This window comes from Mustela nivalis, assembly GCF_964662115.1.
Source record: "Mustela nivalis genome assembly, chromosome: 11".
Lineage (NCBI taxonomy): Eukaryota > Metazoa > Chordata > Mammalia > Carnivora > Mustelidae > Mustela > Mustela nivalis.
In genome coordinates, this window is record NC_139030.1 from 88,068,869 (window position 1) to 88,096,171 (window position 27,303).

Sequence of the window (27,303 nt, forward strand, 5' to 3'; positions counted from 1 at the left end):
GTTCTAAATATCTCTTCAGTGTTTGAGAAAAAAAAAGTTGAAAACCTTCCACTTTAATTCCTGCCTGTTCCCTTACACCAGTCCCAAATCTGTGTTCCTTCCTCTTCTACTAAGTTAGGTTGATTGGTAGAGGCCGGGGTCTTTTTGTTCTTCCACACAAATGCTTTTGGTTTTCAACTCTGGAGCTGTCATTCAAGTGACTGAGGTCCTGGTTTTCTCTCAGGGACATGAAGCACTGGTCATTCAGCCTAACCTGGAAGTCTCAGGTTGTCCCCTAGGCCATGGTGCTGATAGCATTGAAGTTCCACAGTTGTGTTCTCTGGGCTTTGGTTTGTAATTTGTATCAAATATGCTACACTGCTCTGTTTGGCAGCAAAACATCTATTAGCTAGAATCTGGCTGGGAGGATGCTATGTGAGTTTCTTTGGGGTTTTTTAATATCAGAGTCAGAGAGGCCTGGAGACTCGCATGCTGCTTATAGCAGGCAGAGACCAGTGATGCTGGCACTTGGATACTTGTCTTAGCATCTCGCTCCCTCTCTCTGCTAGCTAAACCAATATATCCACCCTGAGTTCAACCACCTTTTTAAAAGCATCCTTTTATGGCACCTGGACAGACGGTCCAGGTTTGGAGGACTGTGGAAGAGAGGACTGTGAATGGGGAGGAATTTGACTTTGAGCATTTCTCATTTAGTTCCCCCTCCACCAAAATCCGTTCCTACCCCACTGAGGCATGGGTGGTGGCTGCCAGAAACCAGGTGTGTCTCCATATGGAAGTGTACGGCTCTGGCATGAAGGAGGGCAGCAGCGGAGGGCCTGGAGGAGCCTCTCCAGCTGCCCTTCATTCTCCTTCAGGCGGGCTTTTGACTGGTCCTGATGTGTGCTTCGACGAGACTTGCTTTCCTGTCGTGTGTGTATTAGTCAGCTTTGGCTGCAGTCATAGGCAACTCCAGCACTGCAGTGCCTCACAACAATAGGCATTTATTTCCTGTGGCTAGGCCTGCATGATTGCTGTGGCTCAGCTGGACTTGGCTTCTGACTAAGTATTGGGTTCCAACCCGCTCTGAGTGGTTCCTTGTGCTGGGGTCCAGGCTGAAGGAACAGGGACTGCTGGGTTATGCCCTTCTAGCTAGGTACAAGAGCACAAGAGGACTGGTAGAAACTTGCAGGGCCTCTTGAAGCTTCTGCTCAATACTGGTTTACTGTCCCCTCCACAGCCCATGGGCCAAAGCAAGTCACCAAAGAGCCCAACATTAGTGTGGGGGTGGGTGAGGGAAGCCATATTCCTCTTCCCCCGAAGGAAACATGGGAGGGAAAGAGGAGCATAAATGCCACCTGCCATGCAGGGCTTCATAGATTTGAAGACTGAGGTGAGTGAATGTAGAAGAGATCATGGGATCAACCCGTACAACTCCTGTTTTGAAGGAGAGAACTGGGACTCAGAGAAATGAAGTGATCTTCTCAGGATTGCCCAGCTGGGACTAGAAGCAAGGTCTCCTGATTGCCAGTTCACTGTTCTTTCTGTTATCTTCTTGCATCAGACAGCAGGAGTCTTCAGTGTCCCTTATGGAACATATGCAGATGCTACCTGCAACTTTGAGTGCACCTGAGCCCACTTACAGGAAGAGCCCTCACAAACCAGCCTGCTCCCTGTGGGTCTGAGCCACCTACCACCCCTGCTTGGGCCTTCCTGGCACCTTGGTCTCTCCTGCTCATAGTATCTCCTCTGAGTAGTGCTCCACAGAACCATTTCGTCCTCTTGGCTTCTCTCCATCTGCCACCCTCCAACCCATTTCTTTTCCATTTTTTAGATAATTGTTTTATTTTTTTATAATCATATAATGTATTATTAGTCCCAGGGGTACAGATCTGCGAATTGCCAGGTTTACACACTTCACAGCACTCACGATAGCACATACCCTCCCCAATGTCCATAACCCCACCACCCTCTCCCCACTCTCCTCCCCAAGCAACCCTCAGTTTCTTTTGTGAAATTAAGAGTCTCTTATGGTTTGTCTCCCTCCCTCCAAACCATTTCTATCTCTCAAATTCTTTCTCTTCTTTCTCTTCATATATATATATGGCACTCAATCACCCAATTTCTGGAGGAAGGGCAGTGAGCTAAATATTGAGAGTTTTCATTTCTTCCAAGCTTTCAGGAAAACATAATTTCCCAGGATGCAAAGCCACACCATGATCTGTCCATTCTGCCCTGACAAGCCAGTGACTGCCTGGAGATAGCCATTGGACAAAAGGGGGATGCAGAGGGATCATAAGGGCTTTGAGTTCCATCCCAAAGTGGTCAGATAAATTTACATTTAGACTAGCTCACCTTTAAAGAGTTTAGACTATGCTATCATTTTGTTGATTATAAGTGGAGCTAATTCAGTTGTCAGACCATTTCCCCAGGGGCAATAATTTTCTTCCCGTTTTTCTAGATGGGGAAACTGATACTGAAGGATTTGTCTTAGGCTGACTCAGGCAGCAGAGCAGGACTCTCATTTCAGTGTTTTTCTAGGCGAAGTTGTCCATAGGAGAAAATTTTAGGAGACAAAATCAAAAAGAGAATAATATATGATCTAAAGAAGTGAGCGAAAGGTGGTGGACAGTAGTTGAAATGCACAAACAGATTCTTGTGATGGTTGCATTGATGATGATTTTGATATTGGTGATGATAATCAGTAGTGATGTTGGTGGTTTCAAGGATAAAGTTTAGGTATCAGTCACTTACCTCTCTTCTGTAGTGTTCTGGCCAGTTGGGGGAAAATACTCAGTGCTACTTAAGTGGTTATAAAGTATCAGTCCCTTAGGGGCTCCCTGGTAGGGATAGTCAGGTGGAGCCTGGAATGTCCACCAGCAGTGTATTTATTTTTAGGCTCAACTAGACACTTAGACTCACAGAACTACTGGAGAGTACACTTGGCACTAGATTCACCTAGGGGAATTTAGGACAGGAGCCACAGCCTCCACAAGGCAGTTTCAGCTTACTTCTGCAGGTGAGTCCTTGCTGCACTCCATATCCTAGTCCAGAGCTCATCTCTCAGTGCTCAGATAATAGCTCAGGAAGAAGGAGATGATAGCCACAATACCACCTTGACATAATCTCCCCACAAAAGTCATATGCAGTTACCAGTGTCCCTGTACTCAGGGACACCCAAACTACAGCCTCCTACCAGGAATTCATAGTAAAGCAGCCACCAATCAGGGGTTACCTCTACCCTAGGGAATGTTGCAACACAGCTGACGCTCCACCTTCCTCAGAATTCCAGGGAAACAAGCCAGAATGGCAACACAGGGTCTAGTTTGTTTTGAGAGAAGGAGCAAGTATGCCGTCATCTCTATCCTACCACCTCCTGCCTCTACCCATGAATCTTGACTTCTTGACACACAAACCTGTTTCACTGAACCAATACAAGACAGAGGAGCTGGAACGTGGAAGGAGACTGGGTAGGTAAACCAGAAGGAAGCAAAATGTGGTCTTCTTAGTGCACAAAAATGAACAAAATGGACAAGAGAGTCACAGGGCAGCACTTCTATTACTATAAAGGGGGTCATTAATTCTAAAATTCAGTCAATTAGCTTATTCCTATGGGAAAAGTGACATTTCCCATCCAGAGCTCCTAAAAAAGTAGAAGAAGGTGATGTGACAGAGTGGACAGTGGAAGAGATGATTCCTTGCCAAAAAGTAGATGAAGTGATAATGGGAGAGGTGAGTATTCTCAAGAAATGTTGGTTGAAAAAAAAGTTGAATGAAAAACTCCATACCCATAGATCCAAGGTCCTTGGATGGATGGAGCAATTCAGTGCTTGGATAGAAATTTACCATCCGAAGAAGGAAAATGAGTTTAGTCCTAGGAAAATGAGTGCTAGCTCCAAAGGCTGAGTAAGAAAGGAATAGGACCATCTGTTAAAATGAGTCTTTGGACTTTCTCTGTTTTTCAGACACCAATAACAGTTTGTCTATTCCCTAAGACTGTTAAATGGTCTCAGACAGTAAAGAATCTGAGTAAACATGAAATCTATAGCTTTAAGTAATCCTTAAAAATAGACTTAGCTTTGATCAGAGCAGTCTTCTAAGGGAAGACTCGTAAGAGTGGAAAGGACATAAAGAGACACTCCATTGGGTGCCAATACCAGCTGAGCAGATATTCTCTGCCATGATGCCAAGAGAATGCAGAGCGTGGGACATGGTCACCTTGCTGCCCATGAAACCACATTGGCTCCATCCATGGCTATGTCTACCTGGCTGACCTCCAGGGAAGGGCCTTTGGTTCTCACCAAAGAATTTTGCCTAGGATGGTCTGAATTTTGCCAGGAAGGTCTGGGTTCTCTGTTGGATACAGCTTGGGTCCAGGGTTGTGGACAAGGCCTCTAGACTTAGTTATATCAGAAGGTTGTCCATTCTGGGAGACAAAGCTGGCCCTACAGATTAAACGTCTCTTGAGTAAAGTCTTAACTTCTAGACCAATCCATGTCACTGTGAAGACTAAAGCTAAGTTACTGTGGACAGAACAAACCACCAAACCCCTGCTAGGGCAGAGAAGAACTGAGAAAGGTCACAATCTCCCTAAAAGATGAGCAGGGTAAGTATTATGATCCATATTTAACAAGTGAGGAAAGGCATAAAGTGCTCCAGGTCACATAGCTAAACAAATGACAGAGCTGAGACTTAGACCAAAAATCTTGGACTCCAATTCCAGGGCACTTTCTACTGCATATTTTATCTCTGACTGCTCTGTGAAATTGTATATGCAGAGCTTGGATGAGGAGGCAGGTTGAAGGGAAATTGTTCCGGTAATACCTTGACCCATAGGGTAATGACTGAGCAATAAGAAATTTAGTGAGCCCTAGCTGCTCCTGTCGTTTATTCAGGGTCTTGGAGTTTAGTCATTGTTGCACTTCTCTTTTGATCAGTGCTATTCTGACACCAACTGAGTGAGAGGATTAAGAAATTGAGGTGAGGAGCACCTGGGTGTCTCAGTCAGTTAAGCAACTGCCTTCGGCTCAGGTCATGATCAGGGTCCTGGGATGGAGCCCATGTCAGGCTCCCTGCTCAGCAGGGAGTCTGCTTCTCCCTCTCCCTCTGTGCTTTCTCTTTCTCTCTCTAATACATAAATAAGTTCTTAAAAAAACAGAAATTGAGGTGAAATTTGGGTGGTTTGTCTCCTTGTGAGACACTCTGGTGGAAGGAACTTAGGGCAAGGGAAGCTACATCTCTTGGTTAACATGAACTTAGGGAACCCATTCATGACTAAAAAATATTTATTGAAAGGGCACTCCCAATAAGATAGTTACTTGCTCTCAAGGATCTTATATTTCACTGCGAAGGCAGACAAGTTAATCATTTATCATTTATGAGTCAGAAGATCCTCAGGATGGTCATGTTCATTCACTTGGTAGCATTTCCTGGCCAAATGTTTTGTTCCGGAAACTAGGGAACTTTAATAAAGTAATGAACGAGACACAGTCTTTGCCCTCAAGGAGCTCCCAGTCTACAAATAAAGTACAGCACAGTGGAAGCCACTATAACATACAGAGAAATATGGAACAGAACAGAGAACAATTAACTCCCTTTTGGAGGGGTCCAGCAAGGCTTTTTGAAGGAAGGAACTCTATCCTTCAGCTATTTTTCAAAAGATAGGGCAAAGTTTTTCCAGAAGAGAGGAAAAGAACATTCCAAGCAGAAAGACTAGCATGTATAGAGGCACAGAGACTTGAGAGAACCGGGGACCCTTGGGAGACTCTGGGCAGGTGTGTATGGTTCAGCATCAAGAGCCAGAGTGGGAAGGTGTGTAATGGGCCATAGGGATGTGGAGGTTGGCAGAAGCCAAATCCCACAATGCCATGAATCATGGGCTAAGCAGCTCAGACTTCACCCTGTTGGTGATATGGAGGCATTGATAAGATTTTACCCTTGGAAGAAGTGTGGTCAGATATATGTGTGCTTTAAAGAGATAACTCAGGCAATGGTGGGGAGGATGGACCAGAGCTGGAAAGACTAGAGGTAGGGAGGGGCCAGTGGGAAAATGCTTGTAAAAGTCCGAGCAAAAGGGAAAGAAGTGCAAAACAGCACAGTGGGAAGAAGTGTATGGCATGACCTTGAGAAGCACTTAGGATGTGGATGAGGTAAAACTGTGTGAACTTCTCTGAAGTAAGTAGGAACCCTAGGGTCTGGCTTGAATGGGGATACCACAGCTGAGCACGAGAATGGGGTTGGCGATGGGAGAAGCAAAGGGGAACCAAAGGTAAGTCTTTGGCAAAAGCATCAAATGAAAAGTCCATCACAAGCCTAAAATCCAGGCAGTGAGGTAAGAGGCAGTTCCTAACCAAAGAGTTTGCAGTAGAAGAGAAGCAAGAGACTAGGGGTACATTATGGGTTGCAAAGAGGGGAAGGCATTGCCAGGAAGGAGTCTCTGTGGGGGTAGAAAGAAGGAAAGGGCATTTTACGGCTTCCTGTTGATAGAGGAAGATTTGAGGGCACTGGACTGGTTCTGAAGAGGATCGGTGACTAATGGGAAGAGGGGGGAGGAAAGTAAGGAAAGGTTTCTGTAGGCAGTTGGCTAATAAAACTGTAGGAAGTTAGATAATAAAACACGGGTTTAGGGTCAACAATGAGGTGGGTAAAGCTGTGGGTTTTGACAAGACAACTTAAAAGGAGCATTCAGAGAGTAGGTGGATAAGGATGGAGACCTGGAGAACATTATACACTGAAGAGATGGATGCTGAGAATGAGAAAAAAGGGAGGGAAGGAGTCACAAAAGCCAGGTGGTGGCTCTCTGGAGCAGCAGGAGTGTGCTACATAAGGGTCTGGACCCCATGCTGCTCAGTTTCTTACTAACCTTAGGACCTTGAGTGATTTGTGTAACCACTCTCTGGTTCCCTTCTCTCATCTGTGCAATAGGCTAATAATACCATCTTCAGAGCATTGCTGAGAGGACTGAATACAATGGCATATGGGAAGGAGCAGGCATCATAAATATCAGCGACCAGGCTGGGGGGCACTTGATCTGGATAGATTCCCCTTGGAGTAGGCACTCATTAAAGGTTTGTGGAAACTGTTAAAACTAGAAACCAGTCACAGCCTAGAGAGCCTGACCCCCTGCCCTCACATAATTGAGAGTCTGCTGTTATATGGAGCAGTGCCTCTTCTTGAAGGCTTTTAGTTTCCTCACCCATGTCCCTTCAATGAGAAGATCTGATTACATAGAATGTCCTCCTGCCACCTGGCTCCTCTTCCATCACCTCTAACGACGTTGTCTGCCCCAGCAGAAAAGCTGACAGAGCCTCCCAGCAAACAAATGGGACAGTCTCTGCTCCAGTGGGTCAAGTTATTAGGATTTAACAAGAGCAAATTAATTAAGGTCTTTGGCACCAAAAACATTTTTTTTTTCACTCCACAGACTCAAGAGATTGGCCACCAAAAAGTCAAATCTGCAAAAATGAGGACCTCATCCTTATCATGTTTATTTTTTCACTTGTGAGTGGGATGTGGTCAGGGAGAAGAAGGAGAGCATTTCTGAGATTGTTCCAAATCTTTAAAACAGTGGAATATGGTAATTTGCAAAATTATAGAAAATCTTTTGTTAAAGCTTCTTCTGTCTGCTGTTCATTGAAGTTCTTTCCTATAATTTAGAGATACTTGGTGTCTGCCCTCTGAGATAAAGGAATTCAAATTCTAATTTATAGTAAATGGGCAAAGGGTGAGGGTGGCAGGACCACAAAAACATGATTTTTCAAACTTAATTTTTTTAAAAGATTTTATTTATTTATTTGACAGAGAGTGAGATCACAAATAGAGAGGCAGGCAGAGAGAGAGGAGGAAGCAGGCTCCCTGCTGAGCAGAAAGCCTGAGGAGGGGCTTGATCCCAGGACCCTGAGATCATGACCTGAGCCAAAGGCAGAGGCTTAACCCACTGAGCCACCCAGGCACCCCCAAACTTAATTTTAATTCACATTAATTGAAAAACAAGTGGTAGAAATATTCCTTCTTTTCTTCCTTCCCTTGGGTTAGAAATGACCCCATCTGTCAAACCTTTTAATTCCCTGATTAATAAACTGAAAATCTAGAGAAGACAGCCTGGTACCCCCAAAGAGACTTGAAGGTAGAAAATCTAGGTCTGAAGACTAGATTCTCCTTGCCTTCTGTGACCTTGGGCAAGTTGCTTCTTCCTATTATAATTCAGTTAAGTCATCTATAAAATGAGACAGTTGAACCTGATAACTTGCAGGGTACTTCTAGGTCTGACATTTGAGGATTTTGAAGTCTCTTCCATGATAAGAAGATGTCATAATTCTCAGAGGTCGACCACCATGGTGGTGGGGGGATTCCCAATCATGTTTGGCTAGACCAAACAACTGATAAGCCTCAGCCATGTAAATGGGCAAGATGATGTTCAGTCTTGGTTCCATTAAATGCATATGGCTTCTCCAACTTTCCAGATTAACTGTTAACTCATATTCCACCCACCCCCTGCCTTCCCCGACCGGGGCTTCCTATGCAAGGCCCCTTCTCTTCACTGCTGAGCTGCTAACTGCTCGGTAAATGCAGATGACTGATTTAGAAGCAGACACACCAAATGAGCCCTGTCCTTCTCAAAGGAGACCCCTTGGGAAGCAATTCATTTACTCCAGTGTGCCAGTGGGGCTCAAAATAGTGTAGAGACACCTCTTGGGAACTGTCTTCAGTGCCTATAATACAGTCGTGGGAACAGCTTCAGGAGTGGCATGTCTGTCTGTAGACAGTGGGTCTATGGCTAGGAAAGAAAGCCTAATCTGGTAATACAGTTCAGTGATGACATGAAACATGCCATTGAACCCAAAGCTGCTTTTCTCTGTGACCTCTACCCTAGCACATGTATTTTAGAGTCACCCCAACAGATATATATATATAATTTCAGTGGTTAATACAGTAGAAGTTCCTGATCAGTGGGAAGTTTTCCTCCACAGAGAGACTCAAGGACCCAGGCTCCTTTCATTTTGTGACTACTGTCCCCTAGGCTTTTTAATCTTTAATTTCCAGTAAATAGAAATTAAAATCAAGAATGGATAAAGCGCGCGCGCGCGCACACACACACACACACACACACACACACTCACTCACACACTTTCTCCCTCAATACCCATTCTTCAACCTTGGCCTGACTCATGCTCACATGTAGTCTTGGTCACCCTGCTCCCCATGGGTACAAAGTGCTGAAACGTCATTCGTTCTCTGTGGCAACTCTGGACTAAGGAAGAGAAGAGTTGGGATTTGGTGGACAGACAGTCATGTCTGTCACAGGCTACGTCTTTGAGAAATTTCCAGAGAAGCTCTGCACTAGTACAGCCTAAGAAAGAATACCCAGTTCCAAGGGTAGTCCTTTTTTTTTTTTAGATTTTATTTATTTGTTTGACACAGAGAGAGAGAGAGAGAAAATACATGGAGAGGGAGAGGGAGAAGCAGGCTCCCCACTGAGTAGGGAGACCGATGTGGGGCTTGATCCCAGGACCATGAGATCATGATCTGAGCTGAAGGCAGATGCTTAACCAACTGAGCCACCCAGGCACCTCTCAGGAGTAGTCTTTTAAAATCCTGGGATTTTGAACTATTTTTAATTATAGAATTCTGGCACATTTGCTTAAATAAACTACTTTTGTAACTTTAACATAAATTCTTTAAGATGAAGTCATATTATTTCATAATATGATAATAAAATAATTAAAATTTATTATTCATTATGTACCAAATGTTAAAAGTGTTTTATGTGCATTATCTTATTTACTCCCTACGAACTTATATGTAGGTATTATTAAAATGCGCATTTTCCTGATAAAAATAATTAAGGTTAAGAGGTAAATCAACCAAGGTCATACAACTAGAACCTAGTTTCATCTGATTTCAAAGCCAATATCCTTAACCACTCTAACACGGTAACACGTTTTGTAAATGCATAACACAAAAGACATCTTATTGTGAACTGATATAGAAATTGTATACTCATACATAGAGACTATAAAAAATTATCTCCACAGCTTCTCTCTCAGGGAGCCCATGACCTGGAACATAGAGGAGGAAGGAGTCCAGACACATGGCACCATTCTGTTTCAAGATGAACCTAAGTTTATGTCCCATTACATGTACAAGCTGTGTGTCTTTGAACAACACCTAAGCCTCTCTGAGCTCAGTTTCCTCTTCTGTTCTTCTGTCGAGTGGAGATAATACCACCTACCTACGGGGATTTCTGTGAGATGTAGACTATATTTGCAAAGCCCTTTTAGCGTGACAAAACATGGTAAGAATTCCATAAGTGCTATCATTGCCATCACCATCATCACCATGACCTTCATCACCATCATCCAGAGTGGCTGAGAAATGCAATTCTGTCTGTATCTTTCCAGATAGTGATAGCTCTGAGCTTTTAGATAACGCCCACAGAAAAAAATCCATAGTTTCTTGGGACATAGCTTCACACACACACACACACACATACACACACACACACACACACACACTTACTTCCAGGAATGGATTCCTCACTTATACCAATGCAGGGTTATTTGGGGCCCCAGGAATATTTTTCTTCCCTACCCAGTCCCACTGAGTTGGGTTCATTCATTTCAAGGAGTCTCAGCGCTCTTATGATTTTCCTGCTAAGGTCTTCTCAAGGGTCTCCACAATGCCTTGAGTGGGATCGGGATGGTCCTGGCTCTGATGTGCTTAGAGGCATCCTGTCCAGCTTTACCAAGGTCAACCAGTCCAGCAAGAACCCTGCTGGGAAGGGAATTCTAATAGAAGGGACCGCCAAGGGGACAGCCCCTCCCTGGACATGGACGAGGCATCAACAGGATAGAAACACAAAGGGAAGCTAGTTTTGCTTCACCCACATTGAAATCTTTCATTGGGTCTTTATTGCTGAAAGAGTAACTCAAACTAACACCCAAAGCATGTGGGTAAAGGTGAGCCTGCCCAAAGGAGGCCTGTGGATCCACATCTCGCCACCTCCTCAGAGGGGCTCCCAGGAGCCCAGCCTAGCTACACTTGTGAGGAGCACAAAGTTGTGACCATGGAGAATGGCAGATGGCATCTCATGACAGCACCTCCTAGTCCCCGGCCCCCCAGCACTAGCCAGTTAGATTGATTTCTTTTCCACGCTTGCTTGATAAGTTCTTCAGTGAAGGTTCTGACAGGGCCAGGCCCTCAAGGGGTTGCATCGGGAAGTTGAGCTTGGCAGTGGTGAGGCTTCAGGGTGAAGCCTTGCCCCGCAGCCGTGTGACAGCGGGGGACTCTGCAGGCGGGGAGCACCCCTCCCCTGGCACTGTGGAAGGCTCTTCGTGGTAGGAGAGGAGCCAGGAGTGCAGGCTAGTCACCGCATCTGCAGAATCAGCTGGCCCCAAGCGCTGTTCTCAGCTCCAGCATCTTATTCATGTATAAACAATGACTCAGACTGAGGATTGGGAAGGGCAGTTTAGGAGTCGGAAGAACAGGTGTTTGCACTTGGGAACCGGGTTGGCTATAAAAGAGGAGGAAAAGATACCAGTGGGCTTTTTCTGGCTTGTAATTTCCACCCCACCCCCACAACAATCAGTATCACATGGCTTGTGCTGGTTTGGGCATAGCCCCAAGCAAGAGCACACAGGACTCATTTCCTCTTTTTAATCTCCTAACAGCCTTGTAAGCAAGGAGGTATCAGTTCCATGACTGAAGAGCCTGGGGCTTGGGAAGAGGTGGGGCTTGGGAAGAGGAAGTGACTTGCCCAAATCCCTATGGCTAGTACGTGGCAGAAACTCTGAATGTCCGCTATGTGAGGTGACTCTGAACTGTGCGACCCAAAGTCTTCTGGGTCTAGAAGGGAAGTATCCATTTCTTTAGCTGTCTCGTGTTTCCATGTTTGTCTCATCTGGAACTAGAACATTTTTTTAAAAAATTACCTATACCTCTTAGGGCGCCAGACTGGCTTAGTGGGTTGAGCACCTTGACTCTTGGTTTCAGCTTGGGTCATGATCCCAGGATGGTGAGATCGGGCCCCACACTGGGCTCCATGCTCAGTGTGGAGTCTGCTTGGGATTCTCTCTCCCTTTCCCCCTTTGGCCCTCCCCTCCCCTTGTGCTCTCTCTCCCCAAAAAATAAATAAAACTTTTTTAAAAATTACATACAGCTCGGGCGCCTGGGTGGCTCAGTCATTAACCATCTGCCTTCAGCTCAGGTCATGATCCCAGGGTCCAGGGATCAAGGCCCACATCAGGCTCCCTGCTCAGCAGGAAGCCTGCTTCTCTCTCTCCCACTCCACCTGCTTGTGTTCCCTCTCTCCCTGTGTCTCTCTCTGTCAAATAAATACATAAAAAATCTTAAAAAAAAAATTACATATAGGGGTGCCTGGGTGGCTCAGTGGGTTAAAGCCTCTGCTTTCAGCTCAGGTCATGATCCCAGGGTCCTGGGATTGAGCCCCACATCAGGCTCTCTGCCCAGGAGGGACCCTGCTTCCTCCTTTCTCTCTGCCTGCCTCTCTCCCTACTTGTGATCTCTCTGTCAGATAAATAAATAAAATCTTTTTTTTTTTTTAATTACATATAGCTCTTTCTTTGACCAAAATTCAGAGCCTTCCATGAGGCAGTAGGCCAGGTAAGGACCATGTTCTAGGCAGGGCTGCTCAAGTGTGGTCGGTGGGCACACAGGCAGCAGTGGCTTAGAAATGCAAATCCTTAAGCCTCATCTAAGACCAACTGATTCAGACTTTCTGGAAGTAGAGCCCAGGACCCGGTGTTGTAACAAGCTCCTTGGCAGATTCTGATGCATGCTAAAGTTGAGAAGCACTGTTGTACAGTTGTCTGTAACTTTTTTTCCACCGAAATCAGGATACCAGCAGGACAGAAGGAGCGTGAAGGAGGATTTGGGCATTGGTGAGGGGACAAGAGGCTTCTCTGCAGACTTCTCAGTTAGCCTTCGCCTGTTAACTCCATACGTGATAAGAACCAGTTCTTTTGTTCCATCACATGTGCTCAGAGAAGCACATAGTAGGTACTCAGGAAATATCTTAATAGAGTTAAATGGTATCTCACCACTTTGGACACAGCAAGAGCCATTGGCCACTATTCAGCATGGCAGGACTGGGATGGTAATGCCAAGCAGGGGTTGAGGACTTCCTGAGAGTGCTAGGTCAGCAGTGAGTTAGGGGCAGGGGGAGCCAAGCAGACAGGACCACCCACTCACAGTGGCCATTTTGCCTCCCTTCTCATGAGCTAACCAAAGGGCCACTTCCACTGGGGGCTAGTGGGAAGAGAGATGATGACAAGCAAAGTGTTCTGAGAGTTATGGAACCTCCAGAGATGTGAGGAAGAGCTGCCCCCAAAGGTGGGGAGATGTCAGGGAGATGAAGGTGGCAATTCTTCTGGAACTGGATTTCCCACAAATACAGTCCAGGGTTGGGCACCTTGGAGGTGGTTATGAAGTCACTGTTAAATGAAACAAAAAATGCCAGAGAAGGACCAATCAAAACACACCGAATTTCCCATATTGCCATGTGTTCTAATGATCTATCTTTTTCTATTGCCTCTCTGTCTCCCTTCACCAGTAGTTTTCTTTCCTCCTATTCTAATTTCAGCCTCTCTCTCCATCCGCTGCCACTTCCAACCCATCTTCCTTCTCTCCCATCTTGTCAACTTGCCTATTTTCATCCATCCCAATCAGATGAGCCCCGCCCACCTTACTCCATTTTTGTTTTGCTTTTATTCTGCCATCCAATGAATCAATAAGTAATTTGTAGATCAAGAAGCAGAGAGAGCTAAGAGGAGTGGGTGCGAATGAGGTAGTTCGTGCTTTTCCCATTTTTGCCAAACAAGCATTATCTACAAAAACAGGTGCACCTTCCCCCCTTCAGCCATCTATCCATTAAAGTGGTTTAATTACTTCCTGAACACTAGACAGTTAGATAATTAGAATGCAGCATTCAGACCAAAAATTTAAGCCACCCTCTTCAATCAGGGTAAAATTGTCTGATCAAGAAGCTAATTAAGAATCAAGTGTAGTGGCTGTTATTGGAAAGAGTTAGTTTGGGGCTTCAAAAGATCCTGCTTCTCTTTCCCCAAGGCCCCCATCTCTTCCATTGTCACTGAGGCTTTGTTAAGCTCCTGCTACTGTGCTGACTGCCCAACCCTCAACCATTCCTGGCCTCTGTCCTCGAGGGTCTTGCAGTCTGGGAAAAGAACATTGAAGTGCTCAAATAGGCTTTTGGAAATAATGAACACAGGACACATATTCACAAGGTTGAAGGAAGTAAGTGGGGTAGGATGATGAAACGGGGCAGAGAAGATGTCTCCTTGTCCAGTATCAGACAGGCCATATCAAGGAGCCCATTGGTGGTCTTCAGATTTATGAACTCCTAGATTCATCTGTGTGGCTTTTGTTCCAGGGAGATGGTCCTTAGCCTTCATCAGATCCTCAAAGGGGCACATGACCCAAGAGATTAGGAACAACTGGGCCACAGGGAGATTGTCTCTCTAACAAACTCTGGAAAACTTGATGCCAGAGTGCAATTTCAGGAACTGTTGTCACATTAGAGGAAAGAGTGGCAGTGGGTGGCTATCTTGTCTCCTAGAATCACAGTGTGTTCAAGGTTGGAGAAGCTTTGAGATGTTCCATCCCATCTCTGCTTGACATTGAGGAGGCTGGAGTGACTCATTGTTATTTGCTGTGAGTCAGCTCTTCCCCCCAGAGGCCAGGCCAGCAGCCTCCCCTCCACTGACAGTTGCTACGGGGTAAATGCCCAGTCTTCTCACTCCCCAGCACAGGGCCCAGCCTCCCAGACTACCCTCATGATATAGACAATCACCCCTTTCCTTTTATGTGCTTCCCTTAACTGGCTCCATCTTCCCAGCCCTTCCTCTGGACCTCACGGTCCATCACTAGCAGCTTCTGTGAGTGTTTCTTTCATTGAAACAGCTGTCTTCTGAGGACACTGTTTCTTGCTGTCTCAAGTGGTAACTGCTTTTTCTCCCACATACTCTATTCTACGGGTCCTGGAAGTGAAGTCCACATCCTCCTTCTCCCCATTACCACTTCCAAACTGCCTCTCTGCCTTTATCCTTCAGAAGCTTCAGTCCCTTTGAAGTGCATGTAACCATATTTGATGACACTTTCCCCTTCTTGATGCTATTGACTGTTGGGTGCCTACTCGTTCCTCACATTCCTGGGAGCACCTGGTTCATACACTCCCTCCCACCATTCCTGTCTGTAGCATCTCTGTGATCAGTAGCTCTCAGGAGAGGTGGTACCATCCCCTAGGGGACATTTTGGAAATCTTTGAGGCTTTTTTGTTTGTTTTCTAATGTAGTTGTGTCCCAGAATTTGTGTTGAAATTCATACTGTCTGGTTATAAATGACTTCTCCTGTGTTTTTGGTTTTTTACATTATCTGTTTAGGGCATCACATTAATTTATTTTTAAAAAAATCATGGTAGCTTATTTATCTTATGAATTTCACTTCAGGATAAGAAAGGGTATATTAAATTATATTTGTTTTAAAAGGGGGGGCATTTGGTCTGATAGCATTGAGGATGGTTGATGCAGATAATCTGTCCAGCTTTTTGGTTACCTCATTACGCTACAGGTCTTTTCCTCTAGCCCATCTCAGCCCCTGCTCAAGTGGACATTCCCTAGACCTCATCATCACCAAGAACCACACCATTTCCAAAGTCTGGATTTAAACACCCTACTCTCTGAGCCCCAACCCCCCAATCCCATTCCCATAGTTCATTGACTCTAGCAATTCTGTAACTTCAAAGAGACCTCTTGGCATTGACCCTATCACGTTCCATTTTTCCTTATCCCTTTTGTGTATCACTTTCCTCCTCTCCAGCCCAGACTTCATGGGCCAGTGTGACAACCACTCCCTTGCAAACATCCATAATTCTGTGTCTTCTCTTGCCTGTCTCACTTGCCTGGGAAAAGTCTATCCTGATTAAACTCAGCTTTCTCACTCCATAGGTGTACCTAGCAAGCAGTTGAAGGTATGGAGAAAAACCATACAACTCTTTTCAATTTTGTGGCCACAAACCTCAAAGGGGCACTCAACACTGTTAGATAATTATTTCATATCTCCTTTGTAAATTCAGTCTTCCACTTTCCAAGATAATGATTTCCCACTTTTCTTCTCTCCATAAATCTTCAACACTTCCATCTTAGCTGATGAAATTATAGAAGAGACAGAGGCACTTGGATGAGAACTACCTGATTTGTACATCTATCATCCTCCCTCCACCTGTGCCAACTAAGCCAGTGGCCACTCCTGATTCCACCTGAGCCACCCGCTCAACAGAATCTGAGAGTTAGCACACATTCTTTCTTGAAATGTATCCTTCTCTAGACTTCTGGGTCTACACACTTGCTGGTCTTGTGTTTATATCACTTATTGCTCCTTCAGAGCCTCTTTTGCTGTCTCTACCTCCACCAAACCTCTACACACGAGAAGGCCCAGGATTCTGCCATTGGCCCTCTTCTCTTATCTGTCTACCTTCTCTCCCCAGAAGATCTGGGCCATTTCTAAGGCTTCAGAGTCTACCTCTACACTGATGACTTCTACCTCCAGGCCAGGCTTCTCCCTAAACTCAGACTTATATGTCCAACTGTCCACCTGGACCTTCCAGTGAGATTTCTATCAGTCATTTTAAATCACTATAACCAAAATATAACTGCTAATCACTGTGGCCGGCTGAATAATGGCCCCCAAAGACATGCAGGTCCTAACCCCTGCAGACTGTTAATGTTACCTTATATGGCAAAAGGGACTTGCAGATGTGACTAATTTAAGAACTGTGAACTAGGGGGAGAATCCTGGATTATTTAGGTAGATTGAATGCACTCCCAAGTGTTCTTATAAGAGCAAGACAGAGAGAGACATTGACAGAAGAGTAGGAGACGTAACAAAGATGCGGAGCCATATAGGTAAGAGACAGGGAATGCAGGCAACTTCCAGAAACTTAAAAGCAAGGAGATGGATCCTCTTCTCAAAGTTACCAGAAAGTGTCAGTTACCTCTGACACCTTCACTTTAGACTTCTGTCTCCAGCACTATAAGAGAATACATGTGTGTTGTTCTAAGTCACTAAGTATATGGTCACTTGTTACAGCAGCAACAGGAAACTAATACAGTCATGACCACTGCCATATAAATCCATCCCTCCTACCCTCCTGCCATCAACATATTAGCAAATGGCACCACCACCAAAAGCTCCTGAGTTGTCCAGATTTTTCTCTTGCCTCCTACCTTACCTGTCGGCAAACCTGTGAGCTCTACCCCTCATATGTCCTGACCACACGATTTCTCACAGAACCCTCTGCTAGAACCCTAGCCTGGGCCACCATCCCTTCCTGCTTGAATCACTGTCACTTCCTGCTCCTGTTCGTTTCCCTCATCCAGTTCCATAGGAGCCAGGATGAACTTTCTGAAGGATAAACCAGATCACATCAGCCTGCCCCCCATTAAAACCCTTCAGTGGCTTCCCATTATACTTAGGATAAAATAAAAAATCCCTTGCCATGTCCTATAAGGCCTTATCATATTGGCCTCTGCACCCCCTTCTCTCTCTTTGTACTTCCCACTCATCACTGCACCTTGGCCACACTGACCTTTCTTCTGACCCATGTGCATTCCATTCCCATTTCCTGGCCTTCACACTTGCAGTTCCTATCACTAACATGGCCCCTCTCCAGATTTTTGCATGGTTTCTTCCTTCTCATCATTTACATATCAACGTAAATATCACCTCCCCTCAAAAGGCCTTTCTTGCCACCCTCTCCTCTTGATGATAAAGCAGGACCCTCAGTGTCTGCAGCCAGTGCCTCTTTAACCCTATTTTATCTTCCCCGTAGCATCTGTCAATGCCTGAAACAGTCTCATGGGTTTGGTTATGAGTCTGCTGCATGTCTCTCCACTAGAATATAAGCTCTCGGAGGGCAGGACTCTGTCCTGCTCACTGCACCAGCCCTAGTGCTTGGCACCTACTAGACACATAATCAATCTTCATCTGCCTGGTTGTCTGCTGTGGCTTCTTTCTGGCTCTACGCTGCTTCTGGCCATTATAATTGTGTCCAAGTTGTCTTTCTCAGGGATGTAGTTCAGTACCACTGGGCTATTTGTTAAGCAGCAAAGAGTTAACTGGTGGAATTCCAGACATCAATTGGCAGGTACGGAATGCCCGTGGGTACCATTCATGGTGCCTTTGAGAGTACATGGTTTATTCAACATCTGCTAAGTGCTGGGGGCCGCGGCTACGTGGTAGAGGTAGGAAAATTGTCGATGGATGACGATTTGGGGTTTTGTCAAGTCAAGAAGTGGGAGGGGTGGAGGAGAGGTAGGCAAAGGCATTGCACATAGGTACGCCACCATTTCATGAACTAGGTATGGCAGCCTTCCACCTTCTCCTTCTGAGGACTCACTGAGCCTAGAAATACAGGGATGGTAGCCCTATGGCTCAGAGCTGAAAGAGAGGCTGGAAAAGAACAAATCAAACTGGTACAAATCTAGTTTGCTCCAACATCTCTCAGTTGATATGCACAAGGAGACACTTTTTCCAGCAGTGACTTCCGGTCTCTTACTCAGCCTTTGCTTTCCTCTCTCCCTGGTGCCTCAGGTCTCATCGTACATGAGGGACCCTCTGTGTACCGCATCTTTAAACGCTGGCAGGCTGTCAACCAGCAGTGGAAAGTGCTGAACTATGACAAGACGAAAGACCTGGAGGACCAAAAGTCAGGAGGCAGGACAAATCCCCGGACCTCCTCAGCCACCCAGGCCAATGCCCCCTCCTCGGAAGAGGAGGCCGGGGGCACTCCGGGCCCTGAGGAAGGCCCTGCCAGGGTGGCCAGCTACCCCTCAGGCCCTCTGTCCGATCACCACTGTGCTTATACCATCCTGCACATCTTGAGTCACTTACGACCTCATGAACAGCGGAGCCCCCAGGGCGGGAGCCGGGAGCTCGTCATGAGGGTCACGACAGTGTGAGACGAGAGACCTGGAAGCGAGGCCGTGACCATGCACAGAGATGGGAAGGCTGGGCCGGGAAGGGGCCGGGGCCTGCTGGGGCCGCAGTCTGGGGAGCAGGTGTGGGGAGGCCAGGGGGCACCCCAGGGGCTGGAACAGAGGACAGGCAGAGAGCGGTGGGCCTTGAGGAGGGCCTGCATGGCAGGGTCAGAGTGGGAGTGAGTGAGGCTGGTGGCCAGTCAGTCGAGCCTAATCTCCCAGAAGAGCAAGGAACTCCAGGACAGACTCAACAAGGAAGTGTGATCCAGCTGGAAACGAAAGGAAACACAAGGACAACAATTTCGGACGTGCCCGTGCACACAACACCTGGGCGAAGAGGGGGCTGGGGAGGGTGAAGCCGGGGAGTTGTTGGTGGTCATGCCCTTGTGGGCATGAGGGCTGGGGAGGAACAATGCAAAGGGTGCACGAAGGAAAGGCACTGTGGCCTGCCTTGTTTCCCCCTCGAGTTTGTTTTTGTTTCCCCCCGGGGCTGTGTTTGGGGCCGTGGTGGGGAGGGAGAGGGACGGGTGTGGGCTGGAAAGGATGACAGGCAGCACTGGTGGCCTCTGAGCTCATCTGGGTGGGCAGGATTCCTGACTCAGATGGCTTTAGGGACTCTGGGGCCATGTGCAGGGAGGGAGGTGCTGGAGTGAGCCCCCAGAGGGAGGGCGATTTTTGGCTTCTCCCAATTTCAGAGGGGCTCAAAGGGGGCTTAGGTTTGGAGATGGGTGTCTTTTTGTGCCCTTGTTGCTTTATTTTATGGTGGTTTGGATCAAAGATGTTTACAAGAAACACATACACAACTAGAGAAAAGTACAGGTTTCCCGTGGGTATCTCAAGCACAGTCCTGCTTTGGCTTCCGCCTTCAAAGTTGTCAATCGAGGAGTGACTTTCCCAAGTACCCAACCCTGCCCATGGCCAGGACACGCTCAATGTCATGCCTTCTCCTGCTTTGGCGTATGCAGAGACCCAGGGCCCCCAAGGGCAGGGCACCTCCCATCCAGGATAGCTGCTACAACAGATGGGAGGAAGTTGGCTGGACATGCCCCAAGGAGTGGAGTGAAGACCAATCTAAGTATTTCTTGTAACTTGGGACCCTCCCCGGAGGGCGGTCATCCCTCAGTGCTACAAACTCCCTGGTCCCTCCCATGTAGCTAGGCAGGGTGCAGGGACCCTAGCAAGGAGCACTGCCCTTGAGCCCACCTGCCAGTTCCTGGGACCTTGCCAGGAAGGCCATGGGGGGTGGTCACCTGCAGAGTTTCTCATTGTCAATGCACAATGGCCGGGCCATCCATGGGTATAAAAGGGACACTGTCAAGTACTTTTTTAAACTAGTTTTTAGGGTTTTTTAAAACTCTCTGTTGTTTGTATTATTCTCTTAAGAGCTTGAAAATAAAATTTCTTTCCCTATCATTAGTGTCCTTTTCCATATGGGAGTTTTTCCTTCATTCTTGATTCCCCTCTTTTCTTTATCGGCTCCACACCTGGTGTCTTCTTCCTTGCAAGAAATCATTTCTCTCTGAGGGTCCAGAGGGGGCAGGTGTGGGTGTGTGTGTGAATCAGTGACTCTGACCTCTCACTGTCTTCCCAGCACATGGATTCCTTCAAGTCAAAAAAGAGGACCAACTCCCAAACTCTTTAAGTTTCTGCCTAGGAGTCCTAGAAGCAGAAACCATTAGTGCTTGAGGAAATCTGAAGAGACTTTTTACCCCATCGAGTCATTTCAGAGAAGCTGAGAGAACCACGGGAGAGAGGTATGTTAGGCCTCATTTCCCCTGACAGTCTTCCACTGAATATCAGAAAAAAAGCTTCCAGTGCACAGCTCTGACACAGGGCAGGCACCAGGCAGCAGACCCTTCCTCCCTTCAACTTGCCTGAGCCCTCCGCCTCAGGCCAGCAGTCGGTCAAGCCAAGTCCTCAGTGGGATGTGAGCTAGGAAGGTTCTTCCTCTAATGAAGCTCACAAGCCAGCAGTCAGAAAAGAAATAATAATTGGTGCGAGACCAAAGAACACATGCAAGGAAAACATACAAGTGAGAGAAAACCATCAAAATGGTACAAGTAACTTTTGTAGTGTATGTCTACTTCTCCCTGTGTTCTAGGAATGGGCCATCCAGTTTAATTCAATAGTTGTGGAAAATATCAATGTGTTGGATAAACCATCTATTTCTAAAAAATATCAGGATGCAACAAAATATGCTTGTCACTATAGTGACCATCACGTCATCTTTTTTTGGTAATTCACAGGACACCTCAGAAACTTATGGCCATCTGGGGACATCCAGAATATGCTATTCTGAACAAGAGGTGACTAATAGCATTCTGGAATTTGTTGGGTCTTGTTTACTGTCGGCACCTACAGTAGTACCTGGCACACAGTAGGTGCTTAACAAATATTCTGAATGAGGGGCACCTGGGTGGCTCAGTCAGGCATGATCTCAGGCATGATTTCAGGGTCATGAGATTGAGCCCCACGATGGGCTCCACAGTCAGCAGGGACTCTGCTTGAGATTCTGTCTGTCTCCTTCTCCCTTTGTCCATCCCACCACTCTCTCTCAAATAAATAAATCTTTAAAAAAAATTTTTTTAATATTCTGAATGAGTAAATCTCCTGGAACAACACAGTCGTACCTTTAGCATGGTGGAAATACACCGCCTCCTTTGTTAACTCACACTCTGGCTCTCCATATCAATCAGAGTAGAAAAGAAATGTCAGCTTTTGACTTCTCTACCCAATAGGCTGGTAAATTCCCTGTGCCTTGGGAAATGGAACTTATGGGTACAAAGATGAATGGACTGGGTTTTTATATTTTATATGCACCCCTGAGGAGCGAGTAGAAGAGCCCTCTGACAACCAGAGACCATTGCCCCCTGCCAAATATCCAAATCACCCTTCATGCCATCAGACAAATGTCTAGACTTCAGAGAATTCACTGCGTGTCATCTGCAAGTATGGCCCCAGGCATGGGATAAGATACTAGCTAATACCTAATGCTCTCAGTATGTGCCAGGCATTAAATTAACTATGATATATGTATTGACACACTTTGCACGCCAGCGACTGATGAAGCAGATACCATTATTACCTTCATTTTATAGATGCGGATGCTGAGGCAAAAAGGTGAAGGAACTGGCCATAATCAGACAGAATTCAATCCCAGGCAATCCACTCCACTCCACTCCTCACCCCTGCAGGACAACAGACACTAATTTAAGGGAAAACTGGATCGGCCCAATGTAGGGAGGTCGTCATGGTGGAGGTCTACTGAAAAATTTTGGAAGTTGGGGAAACTGGGGATAAATAATTATAAACTATTTCTGTCTCCTACCAAAAAACCCCAAAACCAACAAATCAAGCAACCAAAACCCCACAAACTTGAGTGTAATCAAAAATCAATTTTTGATGCTGTCCAATCATATCGTAGTTGAATAGATATCTATGTAATGGAGAGTTGGCTTTATCTGGGCACTGGGGAATTCTGAAAAGACAATGGACACAGTTCAACCACATTTTTATGGACAAAGAGCCATAAAAAATCACAGAGTACTCTCCTTCTAGGAAAAAAAAAAGTTAAAAAGTATCCTATTTGAAAATTAGATTTTTGGTCCTGGTTCCAGGTGAGTGGTACAGAGTGGACAGACTGGGGGCTCTAAGCATAGCCACAAAATTTTGAAGAACCCCAGGCAAATCTATCACCATCTTACAACACACACACACACACACACACACACACACACACACACACACACATCATAGAATTTTTTAGTCTACGAGATAATCTGCTGCTAATTTTGTTGTTCTGCCCACTGGATCCAAGGACTCCTAGCAAAGAGTAGGGGCTTGCTTTGCCTATAACAATAACCAATTCCTAAGAGTAATGATGTGCTTTTATAAGCAGAATTCATTATACTGTGGAGGTGAGGAAGCTAGGAAGCAGGGGAAAAACACATCTTGCATTATTCCTCCTCACCTTTTCTCAATTACCCTGTTCCCTAGTAATAAGCAATCAAGAGTGATTTTCACCTGTAAGGGTCTGAAGCTATAGCGGTGATATAATGGTGAACCTTCCCCCTCACACGTCTCCACCCACCTTTATCGGCAGAATGACAGTGGGAACTGGGAAGTTCTTGGGGAGCCATGGACAACTGGATGACCCTCCAAGATAACTCAAAGCAATCTGAGTCCAGGGTCTGGGCTGTGTCGGGTTGGTGACCAGCTGCGTTGCTAAGAACCCACCTGTGGCACCATACGGAGCCACAAGTCCTTCTTCCTTCTGCCTCTTCCCGCTCAGTGGCATCTCCTCTCCACTCTTCACCGAGCCCACCATGGAAATGAGAACCCATGGGGCGAAGGTTTTCCTCCTGCCCAAGCTCCAACCCGATGAGAACCACAGCCCTCATGACCCTGTCGGCCTCTGGTTGCCCGGCTGAGTCTCTTCTCTTTAAACAGGTAATGCATAACCAGGTACCAAATACCTTACCATCACACTCAGTTTTGATCCAAAGCCTCAATAAACAATCAGGGAAGAAGAGGAGCCATGGTCAGGGGGATTCCAGGAAGAAAAGGAAGTGGGCTTACCCTGTGCCTGTGCCCTCTTTGTCAGAGAGGGAAGAGTCCTGAGAACAGAGGAGCCTCCACGCCCCGGTGCTGGTCCCAGGCTGGTCCTCGGCGTGCTTGCAAGGCCCGGCTAGCAAGGAAGTGCATGGCACCTTGAACTGTCGGCAGCACGGCTCAGAGCACCGCCAGAGCGTCCGCAGTCCTGGGGGTCCTCCGACCGAGGGGCAGTCCTCTGCTTCTGGGACTGTTAATTAAGCGGAGACTTGGATTCTGCTTCTGAGGATACTGCCCTTTCCCCTAGTCATGTAGGGGTAGTAATAAAAAGAGCAAAATGAGTATTGCTTGCCCTATGTCAAGACTTATCATGAACTTTTTACTTATGTTAACTCATTGAGTTCCCCCAAACCAGCCAGCAAGTTGAGAACTACAATTACGCCCATTTTTCAGATGAGAAAACTGAGGACCAGAGACGTTCAGTGCCAGGCTGGGGTCGTGTAGCCATACACAGCAGTGCTGGGATTTATACCTTAGGGGACTGGTGCCGTGTGCTGGGCTGTTAAACGCTACATTATACTGCCTTTCAGGAAAATGGGAACGCATGTAAAAGGTTTATCCTGATTTGAGGGGCATGGGAGGGGAATGAATGAGCCCTATGTCAGCTGGGTGTAACCCAGATACCAGCTGCATCACCTGCCTCTCAAAGTCAGCAAACATCAGCTGGAACCTCCCTAACCCCAGCCTACAGGAAGGATGAAGTCCTCAGCAGGATTCTTAGTAATTTAGATCTTCATATTTCTTCTGTTGCTTCCTACTCCCATTTCCAGAATCTCCTGAATTCAGGGTTTCTGTCCCATTTTACAGTGATTCCTTCCCTGTAACTCTAGGTTAAACTCCACCCTAATGGCGGACAGGATCTCCCCTCTTTGGACCCAAAATACTACCACTTACCGTTCTGTATACGATAGCTTTACTGGGAATTTGAAGGTAATTGAAGAGTATTCATATAAAAGCCAGTAGTGAGTAACAGTTATGTGGAAGGTTCCCCTGAGGTGGACATCTCCAATGCCGATCAGATACGACTATCTTCAAGGGTCTCACGGCCTAGTTACTAGACACTAATAAGAGGCTCCACATTTCACATCAAGAAAGCTTTGTTCATGAAAGAGCCTGAAGAACTCACTCTTACTAACTGTAAATGAGTAAATTAACAATATTGCCTCTCCTGGGGAATTATCACTTTTAGGAGGATATCTTTTTTTTTTTTTTTTTTAAGATTTTATTTATTTATTTGACAGACAGAGACCACAAGTAGGCAGAGAGGCAGGCAGAGAGAGAGGGGGAAGCAGGCTTTCCACTGAGCAGAGAGCCTGACGAGGGGCTCGATCCCAGGACCCTGGGATTATGACCTGAGCAGAAGGCAGAGGCTTAACCCACTGAGCCATCCAGGTGCCCCAGGAAGAGATCATTTTTAAGGAAAAACTCTGTAAGTGGTGGTATTTCAATCCCCATTGAGCAGGTAGAGGGTTGTGCTGTGTTCTTTAGGCCAGGTCGATCACAGCCGTGTACATGAATTTGACCAAAGGCACACATGCAGAAGGACAAAAAACACAGGAAGTCTATGACAAAGGCATTCTCTTGAAAGTGACCCCAATTCGAGGCCTGTTGATGGAGCTGCTCTTCAGATGTCCTCAGGAGGATGGACGGACCCCCTGTAACAGGGGGAGACGAGCAGAAGAGGAAGATTTCTCTCAAGCCCCCTGAGCTCTGGAATGTCACTTGGTTTGAACAGCCTTTGTGCTGAGGCTGGATTTGGGTTATTACCACTCTGTCCCAGCCAGTGGCCATTCCAAGGGGTAACTAGTTGAGAGGGGGACCCTCTATACCTTCCAAAACAGGCTATTATATCTTTTCAAAAAATAGATGGAGAGGGCACCTGGCTGGCTCAGCTAGTTAAGCATCCGACTCTTGATTTAGGCTCAGGTCATGATCTCAGGGTCATGAGATCGAGTCCTGCATCAGGCTCCATGCTCAGTGGGGACCCTGTTTGAGATTCTTTCTCCCCCTCTCCCTTTACCCCTCTCCCAACTCTCTGAATATGTACATACATATATACATACATACAATCTTTAAACAAAAAAAAGAGAGAGATGCAGAAATTCTATAGTTGCCACATCCCTGAACATGCTGAGAGCCTACACCTGGTGAATCGTGGTGACATTATTGTAAGACCTAGCCCCCTTCAAAGCCTCAGGGCTGAAGTATTATCTCATGTTATCCATCAGTCCTCAAGTCATTTTGGTGGACACATGCTGCTTTTGTCCATCCAGTGCACAGAAATCCTCTTTCCCCCATAATGTGTGGTTTTGGTAGGGCTGAATCCCTAAACCCAGTCCAGCCATAGCAACGGGACTGTGACTCTGGCTTAGATGACCAAAGTATCTTATTTCTTGGTCCATAGGAATTGGTTCAGAAATGCGCACGTGCCCAAAGCCAACCCAAGTCTTCCAAGGGATTGTTCCATCAAAGCTGGTAGGAGACACTGTTTCTCTCCACGGTGGTTGTTAGGAACCTGGGAGTCTGGGAAAATGAAAGACCCCACTTTCTGCTGCAGGGGAAGCACCTGTCTTCAGAGCAAGGTCAAGCAGGGATGTGCAACACCAAGGGCAGGAGAGACTTTTCAGTCTGTGACTGAGCCTGTCCCTTCACTGGATTTCCCGGGACATTTGCTGATTAATTGAATTTTTGTTTATATTAGTCTAAGCTATGTTTATGTAATTTGCAACTAAAAAAAATAGATGAATACAAAGATTTCCATACATCCCAAAACAAAGCTTTGGCTTAAATCCATGGCACGTTGGTTGAGGGGCCAAAGGAACCAGAGTGGGTTGCTTCTCTCTCCTATTGATTAGGGCCCTAAATTTGCATTATGACAGTGTTTGCAATTATTCTCTCCTAATCTTTAGGAATCTGCTCAGGGGTATCCAATGATTAAGTAAGAAGATAATATGCATGCAGAGAGGGTTCTTTTAAACAGCATCTTTTAAAATTTTTGTTAAGATTGCTTGGGGGGGACACAGTGAAAGGACCTAAAGAGAAAAACAAGCCGGCCTTAATCAGAACTCTGACTTAAGGGCTTAGGAATGGGAAAGACCCAGGTATGAGGCTATAGGACCGAGCCAGGGTGCCAGGATACATAGCAGGAGCTGGGAGGCAACCCTGAGAGCAAATCTTGACCCACTGGTCAATGCCAAAGGGGCTTCCATTATCCTTGGCATTGACTATATATGTAGTATGTGCCTCTACGTGTGTTGTTAGTGCTATTGTTCTTACTGGATTAAGAACACCCTGGTTCTGCACTTCATGAATGGGGACCTACAGAAGCAGCCAGAATGAGACCATAATCCCTTGCCTTGTGGGCAAGTAACTTATTTTTTCCAGTCTCTGGTTCCTTACTAAAATAGAGATAATTTGTCTCTCAGGATCTTTGTAATATTGAAGATAATGCATATAAAATTGGCAGTGAATAAGTTATTGCTATCATCATTTTATTGTTCAACAGCATTTTAGGAAAGTTATAGCATTACCATAATGTATAAAAAGCACGGCTAAATCCAAGCAAATATGGGTACCCATCACCAACACACAGTGTCTTCATTTCAGTTTTCATTCAACTACAAGTAACAGATACCCAACTGGCAGGATCTTAAACAATTAAAGGTGTTTTGGTTTTGGTTTTGGGGTTTTTTTTCTGTAATAAGGT

General features: G+C 46.0%; 1 protein-coding gene across 1 annotated transcript in view; it reads left to right on the top strand.

Annotated features, from left to right (window-relative positions):
- The window catches only part of MARCHF4 (membrane associated ring-CH-type finger 4), a gene marked incomplete at its 5' end in the record, with an annotated part of 107,631 nt that extends 87,235 nt beyond the window's left edge, over positions 1–20,396 (top strand). Inside the window, one exon of the mRNA XM_082689097.1 lies at positions 18,601–20,396. Within this exon, the coding sequence (XP_082545223.1) occupies positions 18,601–18,968 (368 nt within the window). The 3' untranslated portion in view covers positions 18,969–20,396. The remainder of the gene's footprint in view (positions 1–18,600) is intronic.
- Between the last annotated feature and the right edge of the window lie 6,907 nt (positions 20,397–27,303).